This window comes from Mercenaria mercenaria, chromosome 2 (assembly GCF_021730395.1).
Source record: "Mercenaria mercenaria strain notata chromosome 2, MADL_Memer_1, whole genome shotgun sequence".
NCBI classification, from domain to species: domain Eukaryota; kingdom Metazoa; phylum Mollusca; class Bivalvia; order Venerida; family Veneridae; genus Mercenaria; species Mercenaria mercenaria.
The window spans coordinates 76,753,409-76,775,229 of NC_069362.1; the positions used below are offsets into that span (position 1 = coordinate 76,753,409).

At 33.5% G+C, this 21,821-nt stretch overlaps 1 protein-coding gene across 1 annotated transcript in view; it reads right to left on the minus strand.

The window, feature by feature from the left end:
* Window positions 1-18,636: 18,636 nt before the first annotated feature.
* The window catches only part of LOC128549611 (uncharacterized), a 41,623-nt gene continuing 38,438 nt past the window's right edge, over window positions 18,637-21,821 (minus strand). The window contains exons 4-5 of the mRNA XM_053526673.1: window positions 19,184-19,314; window positions 18,637-18,760 (exon numbers count right to left, since the gene is read on the minus strand). Of these exons, the coding sequence (XP_053382648.1) occupies window positions 18,637-18,760; window positions 19,184-19,314 (255 nt within the window). The remainder of the gene's footprint in view (window positions 18,761-19,183; window positions 19,315-21,821) is intronic.

The window sequence follows — 21,821 nt, forward strand, 5'->3', positions numbered from 1 at the left end:
GATGCTTACTGTGTTTGTGTTTGCGATAAGATGTCTCATAAAATAAACTAAGCAGATTTTATCTTTCCTTTTTATAGAACTTCCAAAGTTAAAGTCAAAGGATTTTATTTTGATGTTTGATAATTTATTCAATTAAAACCAATTGAATAATGCAAGTAATGAAAGATAACTTGTGTTAAACTTTCCTTTGGCTTCCAGGTTATTTCGTTAATTTGTATTGATATAACTTAATGACATTTACGGCAAGTTTATAAAGTTTTCATTATTTTCGATCTGCAATCTACTTTGATATTACCTTCAGCAAAAATGTCAAAAAGAAGTTATAATACAGATATTAAGTGTGTATTCTGTCTTTATATTTACAACTCGTCATCACCATTGTCATCGAAGTTAATTAGCTATTGTACTCCGTCAAAGATCAAACATGTAATATGCTAAGGTTAAAGCAGTACTGAACACTAAAAGTAATGTTGGTGTAAAACAAGTTATTTCAGCGTGATAATTTGAACAATGTCAAATTCGTATTAATTAAATCATTGTTAAACTGAAAATTCAGGGCAAGTTTAGTAGGTCAGTCCTCAGGCTTTGTTAATTCATTCTAAAAGGAGAGCAAGTTTGTTCATTAAATGCACGAAAGTTAACAGTCATTAGTTCATTATTATTATGTACATATATATATATACATTATAATATATGCTTGTTTGTTTATTTTGGTTTAACGCAGTTTTTCAACAGTATTTCAGTCATGACAGTTAACCTAACCAGTGTTCCTGGTTTCTGTACCAGCACAAACCTGTTCTCCGCAAGTAACTGCCAACTTCTTTGAATTAATCAGAGGCCGAGGACGAATGATTTTAGGCACAATGTCTTTTATCAAATCGTCACGGAGAACATACGCCTCGCCAGGGGATCGAACTCACGACCCCGCGATCTATTGATCAGTGCTCAACCTATTGAGGTAAGCGGGGGCGGGGGACGTGGGGGTGGGGGGGGGGGGGGGCTCATTATATTTATGGGCAAGACATTACCATTTAACTGCAGATCAAATGATCGTACAAATATCTTTTTGGAAGAAATACTGAATTATTCATTTGTCTAGGAAACAGTACAGAGCTTATGAATATAATATCAGTTTGATCGAGTCTGTTCTTCGGATCTGACCTTGGTTCTCACCTTTATTCGGATAATTTTAACTTGATATACAGGCGATATTGTCTATGAGAAAGTATGTACATGATAACTCTGAAGGGTCCGTTCTTCTTTGTTCCCATACATGCATACTGCCTATAACAGTTATCGGATACAGCTTTGCGCTGAATTTTTTAGTTATATTTTAAATCACTACATTCCCATTTACATACACTAACATAAAAGCCTAGTGGTATATTATTCATACGTCATGTTTACAATCATTGATTAAGCAATAAATGTATCAGTTATAATGGCCCGAGTCTCTGTTGGAGCTGCGAGGAAATTAAAATCTTTCGTGCTTCGTACTCGACATCAGGTCTGCACAGGATATAACGTATTGACTGAAATAACGCGAGAGACCTGATCTCGCATTACAATTAGTTTTATGGAAATTATACAACAGTCAGAAACAGAAATCCAACAAAATGATTCGTAATTTCCTTCTAGTTGTATATTGCTCTTGGCCTTTAACATGAGTTTTGTTTTTGATACTTCTTAACGGATGCCATAATGCGCGTACTCGAATGTCGTCTGCTGAAACTAGGCTATATTATTTCTAATGAGAACGACATTTTGTACTTGTAATACGAATTCCTATATCATGGAAAACTGATTAGGTTTAAAGAAAATATAGTTTTGTTTACAGCAAAATGAGTGTTTATATTTACATGTACATGCACATATTTTGTCGATGTGTTTGCTTTGTCAACTTAATTATCATCATAATATCACCGTTGCCGTCGTCTTCGTCATCATCTTCATCGTCGTTGTCATTATCATCATCATAATCCTCATGATTTTTAATAAAATCAATTTCATTATCATAAGGATCATCTTAATTATCAGCACCATTAATATTTTTCATCATCATCAATTTCAGTATTATCATCATTATCGTTATTCTCATCATCATTTTTTATTATTATTTCTACATCATCTTTGTTATTCTCACCAATGTCCTCACCATCGTCATGAATAGAATAGTCATTTGTCAACATTATATAACTCTTCTTAAGAACCGCATGATGGATCTTCACAAAATTCAGACACATTCAAACTAGAATTGACTTTTTCCTTTGTTCAAATGGCCCCGAAGGCATTTCTTGGGTTACCATACATTCAAAGTCAAAAGGTCAAGGTCAGGTAACAACTAAGGGCCCTATTGAGTCTCCTGTTATATCATGTTCCGTCAATATCGTTTCCTTATAGCTTTTTAGTTGTCTGGTTATTCATAAGCTCTGTTCTGTTTATTAGATAAATGGATAAATCAGTATTTCTTCCATGTAGATAATTTGATCTGCTTTTAAATAGTAACTGTTTTGCCATAAATATAATGAGCCCGCCCGCTTAGCTCAATAATTATGTTGAACGCTGATCTATGGATCGCAGGATTGTGAGTTCTATTCCCGGGCGAGGCGTATGTTCCGTGACGATTTGATAAAAGACATTTTGTCTGAAATCATTCGTCCTCTTCTGATTAATGTGGGGAACTTTGCAATTACTTGCGGAGAACAGGTTTGTACTGGTACAGAATCCAGGAACACTGACTAGGTTAACAGCTCTCCCATACATAACTGAAATACTGTTTTAAAACGGCGTTAAACCCAAAACAAACAAACAAACAAACATAGATGTAATGAATAATAATGAAGTAAAAACTTTTAAACTTTCGTGCATTTAAAGAACAAACTTGCTCTCCTTTTTTTGATTGAGCTAACAAAGCCTGAGGATTGACCTACTAAACTTGCCCGAATTGTCAGTTTAATAATGATGTATACCATTGCAATATTTAATTAATATGAATTTGACATTGTTTAAATCATCACGCTGACATAAAATGATTTACAGCAACATTACTTTTGGTATTACCATATTATATATTTGATCTTTGACGGAGTACATCTAATAGTTAATTGACTCTCCCGTGTATGTGTCGACGACAATGATGATTACGAGTTGTAAATATAGACAGAATAAACATTTAATATCTGTGTTATAACTACTTTTTGATATTTTTGCTTTAGATTATATCAGTATATTTGACTAACGTTATTGTAGGAAGATAATAAGATTGCTGTTTTTATTTTTATTAATTTTTGGAGTGGGTGAGAAGAGGCTATCTCTTATTTGTGTATCCGTTTGATATTTGTAAAAATATTCTTATAAAGCCATAAACATGTTCTGCGTTTCATAGCAAATAACAATAATAATATCCCCTTAATATTGTTAAATGTACTTGTACTTTGTTTCGATTAAATTTAATTGAAAAGCAAAATGTGTTGATTTCATTACATTACTGTATCTATGCAGGAGGTAAACATGTAAATTTGATTATTTAACGAGAGAAAGATTTACCTTAGATCATCAAAACCACAACATCTTCAGTTTGAACCACACATTACTTTTTGTTTTACTTTTGCAAGTTACATTAAGCGGATAATTATTGTTGAGTTTGCGGTTTATTAATGTATAAATTCTAAAGTTAGCATAAATTTGTACTAGTCGGGAAAAACAGTGAAATTTAATTGATAAAATAATTATAATTACTGGATACAATTGATTATATAAGTATATCAAGGTGAATCATGTTCTTCATGTTCTTCAGAAACGTGACGTCTGGGTCTGAATTTAATGTAACGACTTGTAACTGAGATTTATTTTCCAAAAAGGCTTAACAATCTTCCAAAGTAAGACATGTTTATGTATTTTCAGCTAGACCCGTTGTTTTATATGTTACATTTACCGTCAAGAAATATTATGTTTGTAAGGTAAAAAGTGTTTGAAAACCCGTGTGAAAGATAAAAGTAATAATTAAGTTAACTTTGTAGCTTTTAAAACTGGGTGTAATAAAATGCAGGTCATTTGACACAATACATTTTCGTATTTTATTACATGTGAAAACTACTCTGGTACATTGATTTACGGGAACGTATATCAATAAATCAGTCCATATGGGAAATTATAGTGTCACAAAATAATAATTATAAATTTTGAAAACACAATAGAAATGGCAGCAGGAAGTAACACCTTGCATACAGTTACATTACATTGAAACTAGAAACAATCGCCAGTTGAAAAAAGCCAATAGTAATTCATTGCAACAGATCATTTTGGGTTTTAGAATTTACTTCAGCTATTTCATAGAACAAATTGAATGTATATCACCACATCATGATTGCTTCGTTTTGTATGTACGGACCGGTGTCGACTAGTGCTACAACAAAGTGTGAAATTGAATCTTGCATGGAAAGTTAGAACGTATAATTAACCTGCGACAATACACCATAAACAGTTATTATCTTTTGTTGGATTTCAAATTTTGTTGCATTTGAATTTCTGGTAGTAGATAAATGTAACAAAAACATGGAGAAAACAAACAATTCAGTTTAAGCTTATTAAGGCCTGTCTCGACGGGACGGTATTACGATAGGAATCGTGTTTAAAAACAAGGAAAAAAGCCTTAGCCATCGAATTCCACTGAGGCTGTTTTTACCTTGCTTATTCTGTGCGCAATTTCAGTTCCACTTGCATGCTGAAAACCAATGTCATTCAAGCTATCGAAAGGAATTTCATTTTTGCGACTTTCGAATCCTTCGTCGTTAACTATTTTCTGGTTCTTTGGAGTCCGCTTATGTCGGAGCTAGGGGGCGTGAGAGGTGTTGCACATTTCATTACCTCTCATGAACAGACTCAGTCAAACCGAGTCTGCTATTATTCTTCTTGGTTGCATTATTTGCCTTCAAATAATCTTTTTACAGATTTTATTGTTAATAACTATGTTTTGCGGTATGTCGACTCGACTCTTTATTTTGTGATGAACATCACGAACTTCGTCATATTTTTCAACAATGAAATGAAATTATGTACTTTTTAAAAACTGTTTCCAAAAATTATCTCCAATTTGTACATGATTTCAGTGAGTTATAAATGCAAAATATATTTTTGACGAACAAAATTTCCTTTTATAGAAGGCATAAATTTTCTGACGTGATCTTACCAAAGAAAAACTACATAATCAACGAAACGAGATCTATTTGATTTTAAACGAAGAAAATAGTTTAATACTCAATAATTATCCGATTTAATGAAACAGTAAAATCGCCTAAATAGCTTATTGCAATATATCTACCCAAAGAGACTCTTTCTAAACGAGGTAACTCTTCGATGGTATACTAGAATTATGTAAAGGGTTGGTCGAGTACTGGGTGTGGACAACTTGGTACATACTCATGTAAGTGCTGAGTACTGATTTTACAAAAATACTCGAGGGTTTTTCTTGAGTATTACTCCCAGTTCTCATGAGTACAAGCAAGAATGTGCATAAATAAAGCAAAACAAAATACTTACTTTGCAACACTTTTTCATGGTTGTGTATTTTAAGAAAAGCGCGGGAAAAATCATCACATGGCATTTCAAAGTTAATATTCAATTTAGATTTATCAGGTGTAACGCACAATATTTTTGTTTTCGTAGAAAGAAATGTAGTATAAGCCACCTAGAGCAACAGTTACTATCAAGAAATTTGATTTTTGTCGATTTGTACATGAAATATTGTTTTTTTTCAGCCATAGGTAAAAGCAAAGGAAAATTCTTTAATGATACTTGTCAAAACGTATACAATAAATTCGAAATGACAGCAACGCCTTTGCAGTTGTTTCGATTTATTCCTTAACGTGATTTCATATGTCATTATAACTGAAACTGGTTTAAAGAAAGAACAATTTGATTAAAGCAGTAAGCTGATAGTGCCATTTCTTCTGAAGTAAAATTCCTAGTAACAAAACGCTTTATTGATTAATATGAATACTGAAAACTTAAAGACAATTTGAAACAGCTTATTTCGTGAGAAAATGCCCTACTTATAAATGTTTGTTTGAGATTCAAATTACAGAAACGATATCTTTCTTTGTCACTCAAGGGACTAAAGAACATTAAGAGTATTAATTCACAGTGATGTATTTGCTTTTAAAGATAGAATTACAATTTGAAAGTTATAACTGAAACCATGTAAAGTATTATGGATGATTAAAGAACGTGTTGTTCAAACTTGTCTGAAATTCATACAGGAGATAATTTGAATTTTAATTCCCCAAAAGAATATATAGGTATATTCTAATGACATGAATTTTGTTCGGGAAGAAAAGTATACACCTATAAAGCAGAAAAGGAATGGGGAAAAAGTTACGTAAACTGATTTTGCTCAGAATATACTGTTACAAAAGACAGCCGTGGTCAATGTTAATGACGATTATGTTCATTTTTAGTTATAATCATTGCCTCAGATTGTTCATTAGGATTATCACTATCAGGTTAAATGTAACCCTACACATGTATTGACACACGTGGTTTGACTTTTTCTTCCTTTTCTCGTGTCTTTTCTCAATAGAACCTTGTTCTCATTTAATCTGCATGCATTTTAGTATATTGTATATAAACCTGCATACTCCTATCGCATGTTAGATCAAAATAGTGGCGTATCTGAAGAGGAGTTAATTTAGTTAGCGATAAGGAGTTATTTTAGAGTTTTGGAGTTTTCTGATGTAAAAGAAATTCCCCTTTTCCTTTCACTTTTGTCAACTGTTGATAGGAATATGTCGTTGAAAACTGAACTAATGTTATCAAGTAGGTGAGTTCTACTCGAATAAAATAAAAATGCTTTTATGGAGTTCCACCATGATAATCCGCTAGAATGAAGTATGAACATAAATATCGAGTCTCTTCATAGCAACAGAAACTCCATTATTACAGCAGGTCCTGGTAATTCAAATGAATCGCTTGGGAAAAATGATGGATGGCACTTTTGCGTCTGCATATTTCTTGCATCGTGCAAATTAAACGAAACCGTCGAAAGCGATTTTGTGCGTATTAATTTAACGATAGAAGTGCCACTGCCAATGTTTTTGTCGAGTAAGTTTCAACTTAAAAATATCGTATTTTACAGTAAAGCAAGAAATGTGAATGGGATATCACAGTTTATTACTGAATCTATCAAACATATCATAGTATATGTAATAATAGTCTCTTGCAATTCAAACTGCAGTTAATAATAGCAAAATATGTCTTTCTCCTTTTCTACTTTGTGCCTTATAGAAAAAAATTATAGCTCATTTTGGAGACTTTTTCTCTCAAAAACATAGTTATATTTAATACAAACATATATTACAGTGTTGCTTTTCTAACAGGTATGTGAATGGATCATGTGAGTTCGCAATATTTTACAGAGCAGCAAGGGAATCTGAATCAAGATCAATATCGCGATTGTTTGTTTGCCAGACTCACTTACGTTTGTAGTAGTGACCTCAACATTTCCGGTGTCAAGCTTGAATTAAGATAATCAGCGGATGATTTAAGATCATCTTTTGATGATCACTGATAAACATATATTACTTTTTTTTTGTCCCGAAGGTCACAAATCACACTGGTAGTTATATTGCTGAATTATTCCGCTAATGTTGAAATTACTTCCTAACCTGTCAATATTTTTGTGTCGAAAACTTCCCGAATCCTCTCAAATGCATCATTTAATAAATGCATTTTTGTTGATTTTCGTCGCATATTTCTTTCCCAAGCACTAACCCCTTCCGGCCTTTTAGTTGACTTTTCTTTTCTTACTCTTTCGCCTAATTCGGCTATTTGGCATGCCACCACCGGAATCCTGGGTTGACGGAGGCTCTTGAGATCTTGGACTTTGATCTCTTTTTTAGCATCCCATCAATATCATATCAAGTATAAAAACAGCCGTCAACATTTTTTTTTCTTCTGCTATAGGCAAGTCAAACTGTGACACTTTTTCTTTTTGAACGTCAGAAAATTATGCGTAAAGTTTGAAATATTTCATTACAACATAAATTGTCTCAATGGCTCGCACTATATTCCTAATGCTGCAAATCGCTGTCAGAATCACGTGATAATTTTCTTGTGATTTATGTTGACATTTTGTTCACTGTTTCATCAGGGAATTAGATAAAAGCGAAGATAAGAACAAAAATAGCAGACTGATTTTATTCTGAAATCTATATCCGATTCAAATAAATATTTTAGAGATGCTTAAAATAGAGAATCTAGCATGAGTAAGATAACCCGTGTCACATAAAAAACCCATTTGATTAAGAGCTATATAGGTCCAAAGTTTTAATTAATCAAACGTATGCTGATGTATCTAGATCTTCATTGTTCAAGTAAATCAACATTTAAGCACTCATTGTAAAAAGAACATGTAACACTGTTAATGATTTGTATCTAATATTCTCCCCATTTTAGTATTCAAATCCTATTCCGTGATATACACGGCTACTAAACCCTAGCGCCACAACCAAAAAGTGGTGATAATGAAAAGAGCTATCGACATTTCCGTGGTGCAGCTATCACCGGTTTCAAAATGTCAACAGGTTAGTAATATATATATTTTTTCGTTACATTTTCGTTGATATAACTTATTTCAAAAATCAGAGAATGTAGTGCAGCGTAAGAACATTTTTACTATAGATTGACTGTAATTTCGTTAAGATATTATGTAAATTGTGGTGTCAAGAGCTTTTCTCCTGATTCCGACGTTTGTAAATTTTGACATCTGTATGCATTCCAACTACATTTCGATGCATACACACACTGTATGAACATTATCGCGCATGCAAATAATCTCAATGTGTATGATACTCACACAGACATACATTAGTATTAATAAAATCTCCCGTAAAAGAAATACACCAGCACTTTTGAAAGTGATGGTGCTTTTGCATCAGTGATGGCGCTATACAGTAGTGGTGGCGCTGTGGCGAACGGTTAGTGTTAGAACGTCTGACTACAAATGAGTAGTTTTATTCATAACAAATAAGGTATAATTACAGGATTATCATTTACCTTTTTAAATTTAATGTCTTAAAGATTAAATTACAAACACATCGCCATTTTTATATGTGGCAGATAATCAATAAGACCTATTTGCATTTGTTGTGAATCTATCTTAAGCATTGATACTGCATTACCGAAAATGCGTTATTTCCATCGAAAACTGGATAGTAACATTAGTCAACTAAAATCCCCAAATGCAGCTTCATTTTGACTGAGGCTTGCTATTATTTTAAGGCATAATAATCCCATGCAATTGGATTTGGTTGAAAAGTAATTAATAAATTAAATACAGCTCGATAATTATTCTGTAGAATTACATATTCTACCACTAAGAAGAACTCCAATGTTTTGGTAGTTGGTAGTTTTAAGTTATCAATATTCGTTTTAATTCTAATTTGATTTAACAAGCAAACTGTCTGTTACCTGCGTAGACGTAGACTAATGAAAGTACTTTGTACTATATAATGAAGTCTAAAGTCATTATAAAGAATAACAATAGATCAAGCAGGTTTTATGGAATTACTGAAGAATTTGGGTTTTACGTAAGAAGTTATTCTTAAGACGGACCTGGTGCCAAGACTCATTTAGATTAATCGGTCGATACAAAATAATTATTTAATGCTTATGAAATGCCAGTCACGGTATGGGACTTGGTAACTTAATAGTAAAGTCCATTTATGAAAAAAGGGGGAAAAATTCGCAAAGAATTGTTTTTTTTTGTGTGTGAAAGCATTATATAAGACGTATGTAACAGCATACAAAAAGTATAGAAAAGTGTCTTTGTGCAAAATGCTTTGTTTTAAGGTAAAAAGTTTAAAAATATTGACTTCAAACTATGAATTTCTGGAATTGACACATAATGTCAATAGTTTTATTAAGAAAGCGAAATTTTGCATGGTAGTAGAGAATTATAACACAGAAAAATTAAGCTCATGACTATTTAAAAAAACAAAACAAAGATGGACACCAAAATCTAAGATGGCCGCCATGAAATTCTCATTATACAGGAAAACCATTTAAGTATTTCACAAAGCTCAAATAGTGTGAAAGATGACCAGCATCATAGAAGATACACACTTTTATTTCAAAACAAACAAACTTCAGTCTTAAACAAATTCACGATGGCTTCCCAATTCAAAAATGGCCGCCACAAGGTCATTTAGGCATACAGACACTGAATAGGAAAATGGTGTGAAAATATTTTTCTTGCATCAAACATGACCCCCACTTTTCTTCTGATTTTTATTCAGCACTGACAATATTCTTCAAAAGAATGTAAGTTACAGACATTTAAAATTGGTCCCGATGTGTGCTGCGGCCATTGGAAATATGACAATTTTATATAGAATAAAGAAAAACAGCTATTTAGTGTGTTGCAATCTACAAATTTATTTTTTCTTGACATTGCTGAATAAAAATAAAAAGAAATATGGGGTCATCTTTGATGCAAGAAAAATATTTTCAGTAAAAACCGGTATGCTACCTACATGTCGAGTCCGTCATGTCATTTCAACATAATAACTGCAAAGAAAATAAGGAAAATAGCTCTACAGAGCAAAAAATGAGCACTACTTGAATCCATTATGCCATTTGTTTTTCGCACCATTTTTCAGTTTAGTGAAAAAAAGTAATTATGCCTCAAAACCATGATTATCAGATGGGAAATGATCTTACTAAGAATAGAAGTACCCATACTCATATGTTTTGTTAATAAATAAGGAAGTTATCGCTGTTTTATGGCAATTTCTACTGTTGAATGACTCAGAAATTTTGTCTGAATACTTCACTATTGCCCCGTATTGAATCTGCTGACAGTATGTTTTCCATCTTAGGTAAACTGCATACTGATACTAACAATAACCAGCTTATCATATGTAAAAGCAATAATATGAGACAATTTGACATATAATCGACGATCATTCTAGTTTATATATCGTTTTTATGGCGGCCATATTTGATTTAGGACGCCATTTTTTAAAAATTTCTAATTAGTTTACATTTTGCACATTATAGTAATCTAATGTTGTGCCAAATTGTGACCTCTTTAGATGCATAAGTCTGTTATGGGTCGATTCCAGAAACCCACAGTTTCATTTATATTTTTATTAATATTTTACCCAAAAAATAGACATTTTCCATCATGATACTTTTTTTTATACTTTTATATGTTGTTACATACATCTTGTATGCTACTTACACAATAAATCAATTCTTTGCAATTTTTTCCTTTATTTGGCATTTCGGTCATCAATGGCCTTTACTATAAAAGGGGAGAATATTAGCAGGACGTCAGTTAGCTCAGTCAGTATAGCACTCGCCCTGTAACCGAGGCATTCCGGGCTCGATCCACGGACTGACTGCGATCTTTCTAACCCTGTGATGTTAAGCGCCCAACATGGGGCCGAGACGACATTACACTGGTTTGTCTCCGATGGCTGTAATTGGGCACGCCAGCAGGTAATTACAACTATATCCTATTTACCGTTTCCTCTATCCAGTAAAATTTCAGATAGCGGATGAGTATATCCCGGTATAGGATTTGATTACTAAAATGCAGAGGATATTAGATGCAAATTATTAACAGTGTTACATGTTTGAATTACAATAAGTGCTTAAATGCTGATTTATCTGAACAATGAAGATCTAGATACATCAGCATACGTACGTTTGATTAATTAAAACTTCGGACCTATATAGCTTTTAATCAAATGGGTTTTTATATGACACGGGTTATCTTACTCATGCTAGATTCTCTATTTTCAGCATATCTAAAATATTTATTCGAATCGGATATGGATTTCAGAATAAAATTCGTCTACTATATTTGTTCTTATCTTCGCATATAGCTAATTACCTGATGAAACAGTGGACAAAATATCAACATAAATCACAAGAAAAAATATCACGAGACTCTGGTAGCGATTTGCAGCATTAGGAATATAGTGCGAATCATTGAGACAACTTCTGTTGTAATGAAATTTCAATCTTTACGCATAATTTCCTGACGTTTGAAAAGAAATAGTGTCACAGTTTGATTTGCCAATGGCAGAAGAAAAAAAAGTTGACGATGTTTTTTTCTGATTATACTTGAAATGAAATTGACGGGTTTATCAAAAAGAGATCAAAGTGTTCAAGATCTCAAAAGCCTCCATCAACCCAGAATTCTAGGGGTGGCATGTCAAATAGTCGAATTAGGTGAAAGAAAAGACAAGTCGACTAAAAGGCCGGAAGCAGTTAGTGCTTGAGAAAGAAATATGCGACGAAAATGAACAGAAGCAACAAAAATGCACTTATTAAATGATGCATTTGAGAGGATTCGGGAAGTATTTTGACAGAAAACTATTGACAGATAGATAGTAATTTCAACAATTCAGCAATATAATAACCAATGTGATTTGTGACCTTCGGGACGAAAAAGAAGTCATATATGTTTATCAGTGATCATCAACTGATGATCTTAATTGAAGCGACGAACATTTAAGTGACGCCGGAAATGTTGACGTCACGACTACAAACGTAAGAGAGTCTGCAAACAAACAATCGCGATATTGATCTTGATTCAAATGTCCGTGCCGTGCTGCTCTGTAAAGTATTACGAATTCACATGACCCATTCGCATACCTGTTAGAAAAGCAACACTGTAATATGTTTGTAAATATAAATATATTTTTGAGAGAAAAAGTCTCCAAACTGAACTATAACTTATTTCTATACCCACAAAGTAGAAAAGAAGAAAGATATAGTCTGCTATTATTAACTGCATTTTGAATTGCAAGAGACGAGACTTTTAATACATCTATAAGGCACAAAGTAGAAATGAAGAAAGATATATTTTGCTATGATTAACTTCAGAGGCTATTATTATACGTACTGCAATATGTTTGATAGAGCGACATTTCATTCACATTTCTTGCTTTAATGTAAAATACGATTTTCAACAGTGACACTACTACCTTTGAATAAATACGCAAAAAAAATCGCTGTCGACGGTTTCGTTTGATTTGCACGGTGCAGGAAATATGCAGACGCAAAAGTAACATCCATCATTTCTCCAAAGCGATTTGAATCCCCGGGACCTGCTGTAACAATGGAGTTTCTATTGCCATGGAAAGACTCGATGTTAAAGTCCATACTTCATTCTAGCGGATTATCATAACACCATAAAAGCAGGCCATATTTTATTTCATATAAAACTCACAAATTTGCTAACATTTTTTGAGCTTTCAACGAAATATTCCTGTCAACAGTTGACAATAGTAAAAGTAAAAGGGAAATTTCTTTCACAAACCCTAAATTAACCCGTTACCGCTAACTAAATTAACTCTTTTTCAAAGCCTAAAATTTTTACGCCGCTATTTTGATCTAACATGCGATAGAAGCACGTTTATCTAAAAAGAATCAATTAAACATGCAGACTAAAACAAAGCAGAGTAAATGAGATCACGGTGCTATTAAGAAAGGGCACGAGAAAAGAAAGAAAGAGTCAGACCACGTGTCAATACATGTGTAGGCTTACATTTTACCTGATAGTGATCATTCTAAAGAACCATCTGAGGCACTGAAAGCGACTGAAAATGAACATATCTTCATTAACATTGACAAAAATTTTGTTTTGTAACAGTTTATTCGGAGCGAAATCAGTTTGGTTAACTTTTTATGCCCCCGAAGGGAGGCATATAGTTTTTGAACTGTCTGTCCGTCTGTCGGTCTGTCAGTCTGTCCGCAATTTTCGTGTCCGGTCCATATCTTTGTCATCGATGGATGGATTTTCAAATATCTTGGCATGAATGTTTACCACAGTAAGACGACGTGTCGCACGCAAGACCCAGGTCCGTAGCTCAAAGGTCAAGGTCACACTTAGACGTTAAAGGTCATTTTTCATAGTGCATTCGTGTCCGGTCCATATCTTTGTCATCCATGGATGGATTTTCAAATAACTTGGCATGAATGTGTACCACAGTAAGACGACGTGTCGCGCGCAAGACCCAGGTCCATAGCTCAAAGGTCAAGGTCACACTTAGACGTTAAAGGTCATTTTTCATGATAGTGCATTCGTGTCCGGTCCATATCTTTGTCATCCATGGATGGATTTTCAAATAACTTGGCATGAATGTGTACCACAGTAAGACGACGTGTCGCGCGCAAGACCCAGGTCCATAGCTCAAAGGTCAAGGTCACACTTAGACGTTAAAGGTCATTTTTCATGATAGTGCATTCGTGTCCGGTCCATATCTTTGTCATCCATGGATGGATTTTCAAATAACTTGGCATGAATGTGTACCACAGTAAGACGACGTGTCGCACGCAAGACCCAGGTCCGTAGCTCAAAGGTCAAGGTCACACTTAGACGTTTAAGGTCATATTTCATGATAGTGCATTGATGGGCGTGTTCGGTCCATATCTTTGTCATTCATGCATGGATTTTAAAATTATTGGGCATGAATTTGAACCACAGTAAGACGACGTGTCGCGCGCAAGACCCAGGTCAGTAGGTCAAAGGTCCTAAACTCTAACATCGCCATAACTATTCATCCAAAGTGCCATCGGGGGCATGTGTAATCCTATGGAGACAGCTCTTGTTTCCAATTCTTTTCTGCTTTATAAGGGTATGCTTTTCTTTTCGAACAAAAGTCATGTCATTAGAATATATAGGAATTTAAATTCAAATTTTCTCCAGTATGAATTTCAGACAATGTTTGAACAACAATTTCTTTAATCATCAATTGCCTTACATGGTTCCAGCTATAACTTTCAAATTGTAATTCTATCTTTAAAAGCAAATACAGCATGTTAATGTTCTTTAGTCCCTTGAGTGACAAAGGAAGATATCGTTTCTGTAAACTGAATCTCAAACGAGCATTTATAAGTAGGACATTTTCTCATAAAATAAGCTGTTTTAAGTTGTCTTTAAGTTTTCAGTATTCATATTAATCAATAAAGCTTTTTGTTACTTGGGAGTTGACTTCAGAAGAGGAGCCTTGAGAACAGTGGCACTATCAGCTTACTGCTTTTATTAAATTGTTCTTTCTTTAAACCAGTCTCAGTTATAATGACATATGAAATCACGTTAAGGAATGAACTGAAATAACTGCAAAGGTGGTGCTGTCATTTTTAATTTGACAAGAATCATAAAAAGGATTTTCCTTTGTTTTTAATCTAAATTGAATATTATCCTTGAAATGCCATGTGATGACATTTCTTTTTCCCGCGCTTTCTTCAAAATACACTATGAAAAAGTGTTGCAAAGAAAGTATTTTGTTTTGCTTTATCTATGCACGTGTGTGTAAAATTTACCTTGGTACTTATGAGAACTGAGAGTAGTACTCAAGAAATGCCCTCGAGTTTTTTTGTAAAATCAGTACTCAGCACTTACACGAGTAAGTACAAAGTTGTGTACACCCAGTACTCGACCAACCCTTTACATAATACTAGAATACCATCGAGGAGTTACCCAAAACGAAAACAATTTTCACTTTGGGTAGATATATTGCAATAAGCTATTTAGGCAATTTTATTGTTTCATTTAATTGGAAAATTAGTGAGTACTAATGTTTTTCATTTAAAATCAAGTAGATCTCGTTTCTTTGATTCTGTGTTTTTCTTTGGTAAGATCAAGTAAAAAATATAAGCCTTTTATAAACAGATTTTCTTTAGTTCAAATTACATTTTGCATTTGAAATTCACTGAAATCATATAGAAATTGGAGAGGATTTTCGAAAACAGTTGACGTTTTAAAAAATGTAAAAGAAATCTTTTCGTTGTTGAAAAATATTACGAAGTTCGTGAGGCCTTTATCAGAAAATAAAGAGTTAAGTCGACAGACTGTAAAACATAATTATTAACAAGTCAGATTCGAAAGTCGCAAAAATGAAATTCCTTTCCACAGCTCAAATGACACTGGTTCTCAGCTTGCAAATGCAACTGAAATTTGGCGCAGAAAAAACAAGAAAAATTAGTCTCAAATTCAATGGCTTCGTGTTTTTTCTTGTTTTTAAATAAAATCCCTATCGTAATACCGTCCTATCGAGACGAGTCTTAATAAGCTTAAACTGAATTGTTTGTTTTTCTGCATGTTTTTGTAATGTTTATCTACTACAAGAAATTAAAATGCAACAAAATTTGAAATGCAACAAAATATAATGAATGTTGATGGTGTATTGTTGAAGGTTAATTATTAAGTTCTGATTTAATTTTACACCTTGTTGTTGCACTAGTCGACACCGGTCCAAATAAACAAATAAAAGCATACAAAACAAAGCAATCATGATTTGTTGATATTGCATTCTATTTGTTTTATGTATTAGCTGAAGTAAAATCTGTCCCCAGAAGTGATCTGTTGCAATAAACTTCTATTGGCACTTTTTCAACTGGCCATTGTTTCCAGTTTCAATGTAATATAACTGTATGTATGGTGTTAGTTCCTGCTACCATTTCTATTGTCTTCTGAAGATTTATAATCATTATTTTGTGACAATATAATTTTCCATATGGACTGATTCATTGATCTACTGTCTCGTAAATCACATGCTATACAATACGCAGAATGTATTGTGTCAAATGTTTTGTACACCCTGTTATAAAAGCTATAATCTTAAGTATTACTTTTATTTTACACATAGATTTCCAAAATAATTATATTATTAATTTGAATTTCACTGGTTTTTCCTTACATGTACAAATTTGTGCTCACTTTACAATATGTACATTTATAAGCCGCAAACTAACGATTAGCTGCTTAAAGTAACATGCGATAATGTGTGGTTCAAACTGACTATTTTGTGGTTTTGTAAGTTAATGACCTAAGGTAAATATTCCTCTCGTTAAATAGTCTAAAATTCAAATATATCAAACATAGGTGTTTATCTCCTGCTTAGATAGCCTGATTTGAAGTACATAATGTAATTTTGCTTATCGAAACGAAGTAAATTACATTATACAATATTAAGAGGGTATTAATTGTTATTTGCTTTGAATCACAGGACATGTTTATGGCTTTATAAGGACACTTTTATAAACATCAAATACATACACAAATATAATGAGCCCCAGCCTCATCTCACCAACTCCAAAAAGCAAAAAATGTAAATACAGCAATCTTATTATCATCTTGCAATAACGTTAGTCAAATCGTTAAGACTTGAGCCGTGCCATGAGAAAACCAACATAGTGGGTATGCGACCAGCATGGATCCAGACCAGCCTGCGCATCCGCGCAGTCTGGTCAGGCTCCATGCTGTTCGCTTTTAAAGCCTACTGGAATTGGAGAAACAATTAGCGAACAGCATGGATCCTGACCAGACTGCGCGGATGCGCAGGCTGGTCTGGATCCATGCTGGTCGCATACCCACTATGTTGGTTTTCCCATGGCACGGCTCAAGTGTTTTTATAAATCTATCGTATTGACTCGAAAACAATCAATTAACATGAAATGATCATAGATTTGTTGATTTTCAACATCATGCTAAACCGGTTAATTGTATTTTTAGGAATAACTTATCGTTATATTAAGAGACCAAGAAATATTTGATGCCTGGAATAATGAAATCGATGAGTTTATAACGGCTTTAGCAATATATGGAATGTGAATGTAGAAAAAATATTTTTTTTTTGTAGATTCGTTGGAAATTTATTACAATCTGAAATTAGTAAGTTGAAATGAAGTAGTTTTCAATTCAAGTGTCTGACTCATCCTTTATACATTGAGAAACCACAAATTAAAGCTATTTCTTTTCATTTAGGCACGTACTCCGTCAAAGATTCAAATACACTTATCGAATATGTAATATGCCAAGGTTAAAGCATTTCTGAATAACAAAAATAATGTTTGTGTAATATTATGTCAGTGTGATAATTTAAACAAATTCATATTAGATATTGCAATGATAAAATCAGTGTTGAACAGACAAACTGACAATTCAGGGCAAGGTTATTAGGTCAAGCTTTGTTAACACAATTATAAAGGAGACGAAGATTTTTTCATTAACATTTATTGATTATTAGTTGTATAAGGAATTAGTCCATTGCCTTAATTGGCAAGACATTTACCATATAACTGTAGATCAGATCATAGTACAAATATCTATTTGGAAGAAATACTGAATGATTCATTTGTTTAGGAAAAACAAAACGGAGCTTATGAATATAATATCAGTTTGACCGAGTCTGTTCATCTGATCTGACATTAGTTCTCGCCCACCTTTATTTGGATAATATAAACTTGACATACAGGCGATATTGTCTATGAGAAATTATATACATGATTACCCTGAAGGTCCGTTGATCTTTGTTCCTATATACATACATAGCTTTGCGCTGAATTATTCAGTTATATTTTAAATCACTACATTCTCATTTACAAAATCTAACATAAAAGCCTTGTGGTATATTATTCAGACATGTTTACAATCATTGATTAAGCAATAAAATAAGTTATAATGACCGGAGTCTCTGTTGGAGCTGCGAGGAAATTAAAATCTTTCGTGCTTCGTATTCGACATCAGGTCTGCACAGGATATAACGTATTGACTGAAATAACGCGAGAGACCTGATATTGCATTACAATTAGTTTTATGGAACAACAGTCAGAAACAGAAATCTAACAAAATAACTCGTAATTCCCCTCTAGTTGTTCTTGGCCTTTAACACAGTAGTTGTTTTTCTCGTACGCCTTAAAGGACGCCATAAAACTTTCATTTGATGCGCATGCTGGAATGTCTTCACTGAAAATAGTAAAGAACGTGGCTTTAATATCAAAGTTCTAATGAGAACGACATCTTGTACATGCAATAAGATTTCCTATATTATGAAAGTTTTGTTTACATATATTTACATGTACATTTATTTGTTGATTTGTTGATTTCTGTTACAGACTTTAAATCAAATGACTAAAGAATATTTTGCTTACGACAGCTATGTCGACTTGATGATTGAAACCCGCACATGGAAAATTCAACACACAACTGTACATCAGTATTTTAACCAATACCTTAGTCTCATCATTATAACCACTAGCCGCATCATTTTTATTTACTTTTAACTTTCGTCATCTTAGTTCTCATCATCATCATCATCAATCTGATAATCTTCATTATTTTTATCAAAAACACTTTCACTATCATTGGGATCATCTTTATCGCCAGCACCTTTTACAGTTTTCATCATTATCAATTTCAACATTATCAACATGATCGTTATCCCCATCATCATTGTTATCCTTATTTCCACCACCGCCATCATCCTCCTCCTTTCCAACGTGATCACCAACATCATGATACTAATCATCATTTATCAACATTGAATAACTCGTCTTTAGAACCGCTTGATGGATATTTACAAAATTAATACATATTTATCCTTGCATTGATCGGTTCTACATTTCTTTTCTAGACCTATGACATTTGGCGCCCAACATGGGGCCGTGACGACATTGCATTGGTTTGTCTCCGACGGCTATAATTGCAAATTTATTTATTAGCTAACCATTGAGATTAGAGGAAATTCCAAAGTAGTAGGTAAATATGTCATGGAACCGGACCTGATTATATAATAGGGAAAAATATGTGTCAGGCAGCCGGTATGCTCTGTCAGTAGAGCACTCGCCCTGTAAGCGAGGTGTCCAGGATTTGAACACTGAACTACGTTTTCCTTACCCTGTGACATTTTGCGCTCAACGGGGGATCGTGCCTATGTATGCTCCGAGGTCCTATTTATGCTGTCTGTAGAATACGATTTTCGAAGACGAATTTCAGATATAGCAGATGAATATGTCAACAGTCTAGGACTTGATTACTTAAATGGATTGAAAATGCGTAGATAGCCGGTTAACTCATTCAGTAGAACACTCGTTCTGTAAGCGAGATGTCCCTGGTTAGAGCCTCGGAATGACTACACATTATTAACTGCGTTGCATTTACCAATGAATACTTGAAAACGTTGATTTAGGTTAATATACCTGAACATAAGCTCTATATACATCAGCATATGTTTGATATTTAAAATATCGTATTCATGTAGCTCTTAATTCTGGGTTTTTATGTGTCATGGCATATCTTACTCATGCTATTTTCAGCATATCTAAAATATTTATTCTGATCGGGTATGATTTTCAAAATAAAACCAGTCTTCTATATTTGTTCTTATCTTCGCTTTTATCTAATGCCCTGATGAAACATTGGACAAAATGTCAACATAAATCACAAGAAAAATATCTTGAGATTCTGACAGCGATTTGCAGCATTAGGAATATAGTGCGAATCATTGAGACAGCTTATGTTGTAGTAAAATCCTTCAAACTCTTCGTATAATTCTTTGACGTTCGAAAAGAAATGGAAGTGTCACTGTTTGTCTTGCTTATGGCAGAAGAAATAAAAGTTGACGGCTGATTGATATGACGTTGTTGGGATACTCAAAAGAAGGTCAAAGTTCTCTAGGATTGCAGAGATAGCATGTCAAATAGTCGAATTTAGCAAAAGATGAAGTATAGAAAAGTCAATTGAAAGGAACGAAAATGAACAGGAGCAACAAAGAATGCATTTATCTAATTATGCATTTGGAGGATTTAAAGGAAGTAATTCCACACATAAGTATGAACAGAAAACTGTCAAAGATAGAAACTTTGCATTAGCGAAAAATATCATCAAAGTAATAACCAATGTGATTTGAGATTTGTGACCATCGGGACGAAAATGAAGTTTCATATATATAATTATGAATGTTCATCAACTAATGCCCTTAATTCAAGCGACGTCGGAAGTATTGACGTCACGACTACAAACGCAAGTGAGTCTGCAAACAAACAATCGCGATATTGTTCTTGATTAGAACTCCTGTACTGCTCCGTACCTTTATTGTGAAGTCACATGACCCATTCGAAAACCTGTTAAAAACAGCATTGTTTTGTAAATATACATATCTATTGTCGAGAAATAATGTTTTAAAAAATGAACTTTTTTCTCTACGGCACATAGTAGAAATGTAGAATGTAGATAGTATATTTAGCTATTTCTTACTGCATTGTGAATTTCAGGAGACTATTTCATGATTTTGATAGATTACATCCCATTCACATTTCTTGCTTTAATGTAAAATGCGATATTTTTAAATTGAAACTTACTCGACAAGAACAGTGGCAGTGACACTTCTACCTTTAATAATACGCACAAAATCGCTGTCGACGGTTTATGGTGCAGGAAATAAGCTGCCACAATAAAGCCATTCATCACTTTTCCTACGCAGAGAAACATAGGACCTGCTGTATCAATGAAGTTTCTATTGCTATAGAGACTCGGCGATTTATGTTCATACTTCATTCTAGCGGATTATCATGGCTGAACACCACAAAAACATGCTATATTATATTTCATATAGAACTCACCTACTTGATGACGTTAGTTCGGGCCACATATTCCTATCACCAGATATTTACCTCTGCAATTGACGTGAACGTGAAAGGAAAAGGAAAGATCGCTTTTATATAAAAAATACAAACCATAAATTAACTCTCTATTACTAAATTAACTCCTTTTCAGAGCCTAAATTCTTACGCCACTAGTTTGATCTGACATGCGAAAGGGGCATTTAGATTTAGATAGAATACTAAAATACATACTTAAACGAAGCAGAATAAATGAGAACAGGATGCTACTGGGAAAGGGCAATAGCCTTTTATATCTAGACTACGTGTGTCAGGACATGCACAGGCTTACATTTTATCTAACAGTCATCAGTCTAATTGATTTATTTGATACGCTAATTAAATTTTATTTCGAACAAAACGAAATT